Genomic DNA, 13,575 nt, shown 5'->3' on the forward strand with positions numbered 1-13,575 from the left:
AAGATCATCTGTGACAGTTTCACTTGATTAACTTTTTTGCTTTCTTATAAAATTATTTACAAAATAAATAAAAACCAGTTTTGTGCTGGAAATCGAACGTTTCTAGACTCCGTTTGTCAAGCGATTTTTATGCCTATTACCTACACTATAAGGTATACCAAGAATATACACATTTTTGGCTTGTAGCTTCCTCTTAACCTCTCGACATATTTTTAATGAAAATTCATGTCACTAACTTCAGAATAAGTTACGCCAAGTGAGGCAGGCAAATATATTATGCTAACCACTGATATTATGTTTGAATAAACGCCGATTTATAGGCACTAAACTGATATATATCTTCATTTTCTCACCGCAGATTTTTATTGATTGCTATCTTTATATATGATCGCAAGATTCAACCCGAACTAAATACAATTTAGACAGTGTCTTAGATAAATAAATCTTATTTAAATTTGAATGTAGGACTAGATGTGATAATTTTTCTGTTTCAAATTTTCTTTTAAGGCCCCGTAGAAAGCGCTCAAAGATGGTTTCAAAGGAAGATATGTAAATAAGAATGTTAGAGTGAGTAAAAAAACGATAATAATTGAGCGAAAATATTTAATAAAACACGACTCTTTGAAATACAGCCAAAAATCTCTCGAAAAATGCTTTAGTTGCATTTAAAGATGCACTGTGATTTTTTTCATGCCTATAACATATTACATAACATAATAAAACGTGTTTTAAATAATTTTCGGACCTTTGCGATTTTTTTCTATCGAAGGAATTTCATGTAATTAAAGTTTTGGCAAAACTAATATATTGATATTATCTTAAAAAATAATAATATTTTTTTGGAACTTAAAACTTAAAGAGTTAACGAGAAACTTGTATTAAATAAATATAGTACTATATGATTCATATGTCTTATACTGATTTATAAATGTGGAAATTCTAACTATACATTGAAAAATGTTCTCCAAAATGCCCTGGAAAGAATCTCAGACTTGTGATATCCCGAAAGAAACCATTCATCTGTTCTGAATGCAATTACCAATATTATCCAAATTGACCCTGGTAATAAATTACATCTTTGCGATTCTTTCAAGGATAAAGAAACCATCCTGTCACTTCGAATGCAATCAACAATGTTCTCAAAATTTGTTTTGACAGCATCGCCATTCCATTGTAAGAATATTATGTACTAAATACACAATTTGGCTGTCCTGAAACGGGAATCCTTCCCAGTTGGACAGACAGAGGTTCATTTTGTTTTGTATTGTTTGTAATTTATAATTTATAAATTTAAAAATTCTGTAGAATATTGGGTACGCGAGGCTTAAGAATCTAGTAAAATGTAATGGTTTTGCATTTGTGTTGTTTTAAAATTTGATGTAAAATGTTGGTTCATATTTAACTCTATCATGCTTCGAAATACCAACATTATCTTAATCGTCTTAACGCTTATTTTTACTGTCTGCTATCTTAATGTATGGTCGCAAGATTCATCTCGAACTAAGTGCAATCTAGATATTGTCTTAGATATTCTATTTAGCACCCCGGCAAGGCGAAGGTTCAAGATTTATGTAGAATTTTCCTGTTCCTAATATAGTATGTTTAATTGTTACAGGAGGTGTGGTGAGAGATTCGTCCTGGAGACGTTCTCACCAGGGTAACATGTCGGAACAGGATGTCGATGATGTGGCATTCCTCACTGGTGAGTTTTTTTAATCTTATACATGCGAAAAAAGGCGCGAGCCGTGCCACGAATTGCAGGAAAGCAACTGTTACAATCTCAGTCATCACTCCTTTATATAAAGTTCACTCCAATAATATAGAAAAAGTTCAGCACAAATTTCTTAAGTACGCAAATTTTAAGCTCAGAATTCCTATTGATTACATTAATTATGTCAGTTTGATGAATCAATTGCATCTAATAACACTGCCTGACAGGAGAATTATTACAGACCTCGTTGTATTACACAGAGTCATTAACAACTTAATTGATAGTCCTGCCATCGTTGCTACTATTAAATTCCATGTGCCGACTAGGAATACAAGAAAAAATATAACATTCTTCTGCAATACATACACGACCAACTATCAGACACACTCACTGACCAATAGGATGCATGATCTGGGCAACAAGTATGGGGGTGCTATTGATTTAAATATTGACTCAATTTATAGAACTAAGCATAATCTATGCCAGGTGTGGCGAACCTTTTTGGGCCCGCGTGCCAAAAATCCTCAAATATTATTTCTAGATTGTGTGGCGTGCCCAAGCTGTAAAAAAAATTAACGAAATAGATACAATAAAAAAAGTGTTTTTTTTTTATTTTATTCATAAGCTTAAAAATTACAATAGAGTTTCATAAAAATAAAGTCATAATCAATAAATGTACATATTAGTTATTTATCAATGTGATTTTTGCTGTTGTACATTCGATGACAAATTCTTAATATCTGGATCATATTTCGTCACTTTTAGTAACACACACGACCAACTGGATTCATCAGTCATTCTCGTTCTTGAATCCCATTTTATGAAATTCATTTCTGAAAATACTCACAAGCATATGTAGAAGAGAAAATTGATAATATTGCTCTCGCTATTTTTTTTAAATCGCTAAAGATTTCTGGAATGGCTTTCCAAGTTCTCATTATTTCTTCTTCGGCATTTTTATTATTTATGTTCCTTAATTGATCGCTTTCAATTATTTCCAAATCATTTCTCAAATCAACAATTTTTTGTTTCCATAGCGAACTCGATTGGAATTCGATAAATTGCATTTCAAAATCTTCTAGATTTAGCCACTCGAAAAATTAACAAAAAAATCTCCAAATTGAGGTCATCTGCTGATAGTGTATCTGGATATAAAATAAATTTTGATATCTTTTCAAATCTCCTGAATTGTTTGAATCTTGAAGAAAACGTTGATTATCGATTGAATAACTACAGAAAATTCTTGTGTTAATTTGATTTGATCTGGCTTTTCTTCTGCAAAAAGTTTTTTGTATTTGGGAAATATTTGAAGGTGTTAGATACAACGTCACGATCGAAAATTTGTAATTTAGCTTGAAATGCTTTGATTAAATCAAACATAACAATAATTGTGTTGTTAACGCCTTGCAATTTAATATTTAATTCATTTAAATGTATGCACAAATCAGTAAAAAACATCAATTTTGAAAGCCATTCGAAATCTAGTAACTCATTATATTTTTCAATGAGATTCTCATTTATTAAAAAAAGCCTAACTTCTTCCAAACACTCAACGAATCTTTGAAGAACTTTTCCACGACTTAACCATCGCACATTGTTGTACATAAGTAAGCCCTTATATACTGAGTTTACCTCATTTAACAATTCTAAAAATTTTCGTTTGTTTTAAGGTGCTGCCACACGCAAAGCTCACATCAACAGATAATATAAAGCACAATAGCGCTCGCCATACAATCCCATACAGACCCGACACACGTAAAAAGATAACGCGCTATAAGTGTGGTTCTGAACTTCGCTAACCGAATTTATTTTACGTAACCGCTCCCGACGCGATATTTGAAAAGTTATGCGTCCCCCTCTCCGCCGTAAAAAGGAGAGGGGGTCATTTTAATTACGGAGCTACCGACTAAGTTCCGTGTTCCCTTTGACAGCCATGACATAAGCAGCCTAATAATGCATTTCTTATTTATTATGTTAGCTCATATCGTCATGTGTGCTAGTAAATTTAGAAACATTAAAAAAACTTTATTTGGCAAACATACTTAACATATATTTAAAATATAAATATAATCAATATTTGAATTTGAAGTAAACAAATTTTCGCCCTTTCAAAATTAATCATATTTTTAACTCAGTATGTTTATATGGTAATATCATTCGGTTTTTTGATAAAGTTGGACGGCCTGATACCTACATTAGCCCGGAGTGAAAGAGGTAGAAAAAAAAATTTCTTCGAATTTCAAAAACCCTATATCATTTAATGTTGCTGTAGATAAATAGCTGTTGAAAAATATTTTTTATGTTTTTTTCACATATGATCTTCAGGTGGCGCAGAGGACCTGAAATTTTGAAAAAATGATCGAATATAGAAATTTTTTAAAAATTTAAAACAAAATTATTATCATATTTAACTTTATTATTTGCATTAAAATATAAGGAAAATTAAGAATATATATATATTTTTTAATCATTTCAGCCTTCAGTCGTGTCATATGCGTATGGGGTAGCTCCCTGAATTCCAGAGGAAAGGTGTAATTTTGTTTCGAATTTCGGCATTTCTTTTTTATTCTTGCTCGAATATATCCATCGCGTGCTGTACTTCCGCAAACAGTCAAGCTAGCTTCAGTGACCAGTTTCACACCTCTCTCCACAGCTTGTGTGTGACGGGGAAAATTTTCAATCCGGATATTTATATCTTCGCTCATAATTTTGTCCCATAATTCACTGTCACCGTATTTTTTTGTGAATGGTGGCTCGAATATTTTTTCTGTCTTCCAGTTTATCAAATCATAATAATCGTTGGCTTCGAAGTTTAGTTTTGGAGTCAAGAATGTCCTTACTTTTTTCTCCTTTGCATTTTGTCGGACTTTAAGAATTCTTCTTACTGCTAATTCTTTTATATGCTGTCTTTCGTCTTGTAGCATCGCTCATAAAATATTTTCAGAAGGAGCGAAGAAAGAGTTCCGCTCGATTATTCGAAAACCAATTGTTTTCAGCTCATATTTTATATAGGAGCATCTTTTTATCATACTAAGGACATGTTTCGGACCATCTTTACATGAAAGTTTAGTTTTTATGGTGAAACATATTGGCGCATACACTTTTATCACAAACGTAGCAATCTCAACCAGACTATGAGTTGGAAACTTTGTTGCTACATATAGTCTCAATATTTTATTTGCACAGGTTAGCCAACGAGAGTGTGCCAGCTTTCCTGGTTGCTTATTAGCCAAATCAGTTTTTACGCTGCCTTGTGTTACAGCTTGACAAATTTCATACAGATATTTTTGATCATTGCTTAGAATTTTCACGTCGATATCCGGTAAGACTGTCGTAATTTTATCAAATTTCACCACAGGAAAGTCTTCACAGTGCTGTAACATCTTGCCAATGACTCTTGCGAACGTATTGGGACCTGAAGTACTGCCATCCAAAGTATTAAAAAGATGACGCAGTGGTAATTCGTTGGCATGCAACAAACATATAAACCAGTGTAATGGTCTATTTAAATGTCTTTCAATCAATGCGATTGCTCCATTCTTGAAGCCCGTGTTTACAGCCGTTCCATCGCCATCGCATCCAATGGCTACAATGGTTGATAAATCTCCGCAAATTTAAAAATTCTACAATTGAATCTTTAATAGAATTAGCGGTTCCAGAAGGAGGCGCGACGTGGCCAATGTACTGAGAATCTGGCTCGGAGAGCAAAACAATATGTTTTTCAGTAATGGTTCTCCTGTGGTACTTGTTATCATGTTTTTCCTGCACAATGGTCTTGTCTTTCCGACCATCAAAATATAACCCACTTATTTTACCGTCAGAACTCCCGAAGCTGGAAATTTGCCTTCTTTGCAACTCTTCTCGAACTTTTCGGCGCTCGCGTCGTAATTTACTTCTATCTATTACTTTTGAGAAATCTTGTTTAAAAATAAAACCACAGACATAGGAATATTCATATGTCTATGAATAAAACCAATATCTTGAAGAACTTCACTGGCGAAGGTTGATGCTGATCTGTCGGAGACACCAGTCCTGTCACAGACAGTGGCAAGATTTTTTAATCGATGCCTCATCTGATTTGTTTGTGATTTTGATGTGGATGGCGTGGAGTATGCCAGAAAAAGTGTATAAAAGTCTGGATCTTGATTGCTGTCTGATAATCTTACACTATCATCCAAGGTCTCTGAAGTCTCTGGTGAGGAGCTCAGAGGTTTTTCAACAGTCGATTTTTGAAGTAATTTATTTTGCGTCATCAGTCATAATTGCCTACGCTCCAAAGCCTTGGTTGCCACCAATCCTTTTGAGCCGATATACATTTTGCGGCTACTTTTCTGATCTTGCAGGAATTCTAGCTCCTTTTTGGGTATTTTCAATAAACATTTACAAAAATCGACACAAATGCACTTGCAAACAGCAATATCAAAGAGTTTTTTTGTTGCATCTTCATAAAATTCAGTTTTCTTTTTAGGTACTCAACATTTCTTTAAGCATTTGTACTTGTGATAATACCGGGTTAGTTTAGTTACAATTTGACGTTCAGTTACAATAGAAATAGAAGCTTTATCCCAGAACGTAATTAGATCAATTGCAATTATTTCACAAATATCTTTCACAGCAGGATCTTTTTCATTTGCTAACCACTGCAAGTCATTTTTAATCCACAAATAATACTTTATTACATCCAAATAAGTTGGCGACACATTGTCTTTTAATTTTTCTGGGCAACCAAACATAGAACACATTGAATTTTTTCTTGTTTTAGGCATATTACAAAGAAATCACAATCAAGTTTTCGCAGCTGTTCCAACGAATGTGCACTCCGCGCTAATGTCTGTTAATTACTGATTGACTGCAGCTGTTGTTACGCAAAATAGTGTCAAGGGGTGGGGGGAAGAGGGGTTAGTTAGATGGCTAAAACTAAAATACATTTTGTGACGTTTAAGCTGGATTAGATGATGTGCTTGTTTACTAACAAAATCTGAAAAAACACCATTTTTTGTAGTGCGCCACCTGAAGATGAAGTTGGAATTTGATGATATTTTGTGTACTTTATAGGGTACTACCAAGGCACCCATTGGTAATAAAGGAAACACGAAATTTGAAAAAAAGTTTTTTCACTCCGCCCTAACCTACATAGAGAAGCTTCTAGTTTGTTCGTTTGTTGATTGTTTTCCTGGGTAATCTGGTTTGCTCTCGTCAGCTCTCGTGCTCTCTTCTCGTTCCCTGCTCTGGTGTTGGTCCTTGCCGCCTTTGCCTTCGACATTTTTGGAAATCGACTTGAGCTTATTTTACAATAATTTATTATATGTCGCTTTCGTCGATTGGCGTGCGAACTGCGAATTTCCTGATTCGACGGAGAGGTTATGTCAGGTTATGTGAAAATGCGCTATTTACGCGCAGATTGTTTAAAATCTAAAAAGTTTATAAATAGCATTTATAATTATATAGTTGGCGGCATCATCATCTGAGGATGAGCTGTCCAACAGATCCAGCAATAGGCGACAAGTATCATCCATTTCGAAAACGTGCTCAAGCTGTCAGTAAGTAAAGTTGTCACTTTGACAGATGAAATTATGTTCCTCGGCCGCTCTCGAATTCAACTGACCCCCTCTCCTACCACAGGAAGAAATATTTGATAGCGTCGTGTGTCGGTAGAAAAGATGATGCGCTGTACATTAACTTTTGATGTGAGCTTTGCGTGTGGCAGCAGCTTAATCCGCGTGCAGATATCAAATTGATCAATTTTGTTACAAGAATCATAACATCTTCCAGTGACTTAAACAACAACCCAATTTTGGTTTGAAAAAAATCAACAGAATGACTGTTACATTTGAAAAGAAAAGAAGAAAATGAACGACTGTTCAGAAATTTTTGAAACAACTGGTCAAATCAAAAAAAAATATTATTTACTTAAAAATTAAAAAAAAAATTGAACTTGGAAATCGTTAGTGTGCCATCCAAATGAACAAACGTGCCACCTCGGGCACGCGTGCCCTAGGTTCGCCACACCTGATCTATGCCAACACTTTGTCGAATCCTACAAATTAGAGTAGCGTTGGTAAATTAGTTTTAATGTTTTGTCTTATATGTAGTGTTGTTATAATTTTTTTTTACTTTATGTTACTCTTACGTATACAAACATGATCGTCGCTCGTTTGTGATGTTTTGACAACCTCTTTTATATTTTGCTTCTCTTTCTGTCAGCACTAATATATCTTTTTCTTTATTTATCTCTTTCCCTCATTGTATTTTCTTATGCATATATGTGTCAGTATGTAATTATAATTTGTTAATATAATAGCCCTGACGAAGCTTGAGATAAGTGACACCTGGTTGGTTGTCCTTTTTTAATTCAATAAAAAAGTGGTAAATTACAATGTGTGTTTTTTCATTTAACACATTCTTTGCGGGAAACGAGAAAACTCGTTTTTACAGTAAGACGCGGGAGACAAGTTTACTCGTTTTGTTGCGCAAAGCGGTAAGGAGCGGGAAACTTGTAAACAAAAGGGGTTCTAAATGGGTGCGGGGTCATGTGTTTTCTATTGTCGGCGGTACCCGATCTATCTACCTGTCAATACAATGAGTTTGAAACACAACAAAAAAATAAAATCGTTGTCGCGTATGTTCCGCTCACAAACTACGCAGTGAAACGCGGTACATGTGCAAGTTTTGCAATGTGCCCCTGCATAAAGGAAAGTGTTTCAAACGCTATCACACATTGAAGCACTATTAGTTTATAGTTTTTTTATATGTATTGAAAATAATATTGTTGATTGCCCATAACTCCCAGAACGAATACAGATACGAGTTCCTAACAGACGAGACAGATCAAACATGATTTTTAGCCTCCCTCGATGCAACACTAATTCTAAGCAGAATTCTTTCATTTATCGTGCGTCCAACACTTTTAACACACACTATTCACAATTTGACATATTTAACTCTGCACCACACTCCTTAAAATCCCACAGATACTCTCTCGATACCTACAATAACTACAGATACCATCTAATACAACCACCACTTTATTAACTTCCTTTATACATACCTCAACCTAACCTATCCCTCCTCATCCTACCCCCTCCCTATTCCCCCCTAAATAACTTTTTTTTCTTGAAATGTAATTTTCACTTGTATATTATTATAATACCTAGGTATGTGGAAACCTGTAAATGGTTTATTTACTGTAACTAAATTATTATTATGATGTTATTGATTGAACTGTTGGTATCCCAAATAATCCCAATAAAATTTCTAAATAATCTTGTAATTTTGTATGAATAAATTTCGATATGTTATTTCGATTGTGAAATACTGTTTTTTCTATGATTCCCAAGAAAGAAGAAAGTTTTTGTTCATAAAAAAGGAATTACACATACATTGATAAGTAAATAGATAGAGACATCTTTTTAAAGTAAAACACTGAAAATTTCATCGAAAAATATCAAATAGATCATAAGATATGAATATTTGGCGGAAAGTCTAATTTTGGCGCTAAAATTAAAAAAAACACCCGCCCCCAATTTGGCGGTAAAATGCCCGACCATATTATAGTGTTAATATTATTGTTTATTCCAGGGCCGGATTCGGCGTCATCCCGGCTGGCACGCGAGCGCGCCGCGTACGGGGGCAGTTCGGGCGCGGCGGGCTCGGGCGGGCGCGCCGTGGCCGTGTGCTCGCAGCGCCGCGCGCTCGTGCTGGCGTGCGCCGTGCTAGCCGCGCTGCTGGCCGCCGCGCTCGTGCTGGCCTACGCGGGACCACAGGCCGGTAAGTAACCACCTGCTAACCCTATGCAAATCTCAGGAACGCCCGAAAATTAAATTTGGGAGCCACCTCCTGGCTGGAGCCCTTACAATACTTGATACACCTACTTGATTCTGTGCAAAGGAGGGCTGTCCGTCTGCTTGACAATCGGTTGTTAACAGATCGATTACCATCTCTAATGTACAGGTGAAAGCATGCTGCGTCTGTTCTACAGGTAATTTAATGGTGATGTTGGCTTCTTGAGAAAATGAATCGTTTGTGGAGCGAGCTACCGGCACCTGTTTCTCCTCCTTCATATAGTGCGGGCCTCTTCAAGGCCGCATTAATAAATCACTTCTTACAGCCCCTACTTTAACCCGCCTCACAACGCTGCCCAACCGGATGGCGACACAGTTCCCACGCTTTTACACTGTACAGACAGGGGTGCTCTTGTGAGGTGTCCTGTTAAAAGAGTGAAAGCAGGCCATTTCCCAATAAACTATATACGTATATAACACGTGTTCGTTCAAAAGCGTTTATCCTGTCATTAAATAATGACGAAATGTTTTTTATAATTCGGGTATTCTGGGCGTTTCTTGATTACCTAACCATATTATTGTAAACTAGTGGATCCCCCGCAATTCTTCGCTATTGCTAGTGTCTCTCTCGGGCACCTTTACATTACATCGACTTTAATTCGGGGATTCTGGGCGTTTCTTGATTACCTAACCATATTATTGTAAACTAGTGGATCCCCCGCAATGCTTCGCTATTGCTAGTGTCTCTCTCGGGCGCCTTTACATTACATCGACTTTAATTCGGGGATTCTGGGCGTTTCTTGATTACCTAACCATATTATTGTAAACTAGTGGATCCCCCGCAATGCTTCGCTATTGCTAGTGTCTCTCTCGGGCGCCTTTACATTACATCGAATTTAATTCGGGGATTCTGGGTGTTTCCTTTTTACCTAACCATATTTAAAAATAATATTAATATCCGCGTCTGTTTGTGATTTTAGTTCTTCTAAACTCCTCGAAGGATTTTGATAGGGTTTTAACCAAAGATATTAGAAGAACGAGATATGCTATGTTGGCCGCCGGACCGTAGGCGGAGTACTAACTAATTAGGGTACTTTGAACGGTATCGGGACGTGTACGCACAGAAATCTGTTGTATGTATTAGTGCGGATACCTTAGCGTAAGCGAAGGTGTGCAGTAGTATTGGTGAACAAAACCGGCGACACTCGGCAAATCAATTCCACACAGTATGAACTGCTCATAGCACATCTCGTTCTTCTAATATCTTTGGTTTTAACTATCATTTGGAGAATTTCTTCCGAAGGTGTGTTTCGGAATTTTCCCCACAAAGAAGTTCTCATCGCAAATAACCCAATTCTTACAAATCTTAGAAATTCTCCTCAATTGAGGGAATTCTCCGCCAATCGACAACCCAGATGTGGACACTGTAGACCATAGATTCCATTACTCAAGTAGACTGGTTGTGATGAATCAGCATATTCGGTTGTATCAACCAAACTTTTATTCGTTTTGAAATGACGATTTATAATTTCTGCAATATATTCAGAATCGGCGTTTGTTAACCTATATGAATATATATGTTGCAGTGGTAATTCACTGGTTTGTAAAGTAGGTTTTGTATAATTGTATGTTATAAGTTATGGTGTAACTTGGTTTCAGAGTGCGGTTGCGCTGGCTCCCCGCCGCCGGGGGCGCGCAGGGTGTCAGCGCGCGGCACAGCGGCCCCGCCGGCCCCGCGCATGGCCCTGGGGGGCGCGCCCTACCCCTGGCCCGGGGCGCGCCTGCCCACCTCGGCCGAGCCCTGGAGGTATTCGCTGTGGCTGCATCCCAACCTCACCACGGGGGATGTCAAAGGTGAGCCTCGTTCTTCATTCTTTATTCTTTATTCTTTATCCTTTATCCTTTATTCGTTATTCTTTATTCTTTATTCTTTATTCTTTATTCTTTATTCTTTATTCTTTATTCTTTATTCTTTATTCTTTATTCTTTATTCTTTATTCTTTATTCTTTATTCTTTATTCTTTATTCTTTATTCTTTATTCTTTATTCTTTATTCTTTATTCTTTATTCTTTATTCTTTATTCTTTATTCTTTATTCTTGCGTCCCCGGTGCGGGCCAAAACTGTTGGTAAATTTTGCCAACATTCGCGGCCTGCACACAAATTTAAATTCCGTCCATCACCATCTTTTGTCCCAACGTCCCAACCTTCTTTTCCTATCCGAAACTCAGATAGCCGAGCCGCCAGACTCCTCCTATCTGGACTGCCCGGGCTTTACCCTCGCAAGCAAATTCCGACTGAAAGGAGGAGTCTGCCTCTATAGTCGAGCTGACGTCAACTGTGTGCGACTATTGAGTCTGGAAAACTCCAGATTCGACGTAATGTGGGTGCGCGTCAATCTTGCCAGTACGGCAAGATTCTACGCATGTCTATACCGCTCACCGAACCATAGCGAATCAGACACTTCCGAGCTCTTCAAACATTTGAGCGATACTATTGATGATCTCTTGCCCCGCTACCCTTCGGCCGAGTTTGTTGTTCTGGGGGACTTCAACGTTCATAACGAACCATGGTTGAAGTTCTCAGGCCCAACGGACTCGGCTGGCCGACAGGCGGAATCCTTTGCCATTTGCTACGGATTAGAGCAATTGGTTCAGGAGCCTACAAGGGTTCCCGATGTCCAGACTCACCGCTCCAATCTGTTAGACCTATTCTTAACTACTGTGCCACACGGTTATAAGATTGACGTCACAGCGCCTCTGGGATCATCTGACCACTGCCTAGTGACGACATCAATCCCCGTTAGCCTCAGACCAACCAATGAGAGGCTGAGGAGAAAAGTGTGGCACTATAGGTCAGCAGATTGGTTCGGTATGCGGGCCCATTTCAACGCTTTTCCGTGGTCAGCTGTTTGTTTTCGGACTTCGGACCCTTCAAGATGTGCCCAGGAGATTGGTGAAGTCATCAAATCGGCGATGGATGGCTTCATACAATCGACTACTAAAGAAACTGGTGTGGGCTCAAAGCCGTGGTTCAGTCGACAATGCTCCGAAGCAGTCCGACGAAAAAACGCGGCTTACCGAGCCTACAACACATCTCGAACGCCCGAAAGCAGATCAGCATACAACAAATCGGCAAAGGAATGCAAGAGAATCATCAATAGGTCAAAATTCGAACACGACCTGCAGATCAGCAAAAAGCTGGCTGCCTGCCCGCATGGCAGCAGAGCATTCTGGTCGCTTGCGGGCTCAATAGGTCGAAATTTTTGCAAACCCAGTTTGCCACCTCTTACCAGACCTGACGGCTCACTAGCAAACACCGCCACCGAAAAGGCTAACTTATTAGGGAAAATGTTTGCGGAAAACTCGACCCTCGACGACGGGGGTGCTGTTCCGCCGTCGGTTCCTCACTGCGGCTTCTATATGAAAAAGCTGAGGATCCGGCATCGGGATGTACTCCACGTCGTACGGGGGCTCGATGTTAACAAAGCTAGTGGACCTGATGGAATACCTGCCCTGGTATTGCAGAGGTGTGCTGCGGAAATAGTTCCAGTTTTGACAAAGCTCTTCAAAATGTCCCTGAAGTGTGGCACTGTGCCCTCTGGTTGGAAAAAAGCGGTAATTCACCCTATTCCCAAGAAAGGTGACCGCTCCAACCCGGCCAACTACCGCCCCATAGCGATCACATCAGTTCTGTCCAAAGTGATGGAACGTGTGATCAACGACAAACTGCTCACATACCTCGAGAAGAACAAAATTATCAACGACCGTCAATACGGATTCCGGCGGAACCGCTCGTGCGGTGATCTTCTCGCGTATGTGACGCATGTTTGGGGGCGGTGCCTGGAACGTCACGGTGAGACCCAAACGGTCGCACTAGACATATCCAAGGCCTTTGACCGGGTCTGGCACCGAGGACTTGTCAACAAATTGCATTCTTACGGACTTCCCGCATCCCTGTGTACGTGGATTGCTGACTTTTTAAGGGATAGGTCGATTCAGGCGGTTGCTGACGGTTTCACCTCTTCCTCGCACTCCATAAATGCTGGCGTCCCACAGGGATCGGTTCTGTCTCCGACTTTGTT

At 38.4% G+C, this 13,575-nt stretch overlaps 1 protein-coding gene across 1 annotated transcript in view; it reads left to right on the forward strand.

Annotated features, from left to right (window-relative positions):
- The window catches only part of LOC149416465 (leucyl-cystinyl aminopeptidase), a 61,794-nt gene that overhangs the window by 6,518 nt on the left and 41,701 nt on the right, over positions 1 to 13,575 (forward strand). The window contains exons 2-4 of the mRNA XM_089642004.1: positions 1,616 to 1,702; positions 9,290 to 9,478; positions 11,152 to 11,346. Of these exons, the coding sequence (XP_089498130.1) occupies positions 1,616 to 1,702; positions 9,290 to 9,478; positions 11,152 to 11,346 (471 nt within the window). The remainder of the gene's footprint in view (positions 1 to 1,615; positions 1,703 to 9,289; positions 9,479 to 11,151; positions 11,347 to 13,575) is intronic.

The sequence above is a fragment of the Hesperophylax consimilis genome, chromosome 17, assembly GCF_061612785.1.
Source record: "Hesperophylax consimilis isolate HC1 chromosome 17, BYU_Hcon_1.0, whole genome shotgun sequence".
Classification (NCBI taxonomy): domain Eukaryota; kingdom Metazoa; phylum Arthropoda; class Insecta; order Trichoptera; family Limnephilidae; genus Hesperophylax; species Hesperophylax consimilis.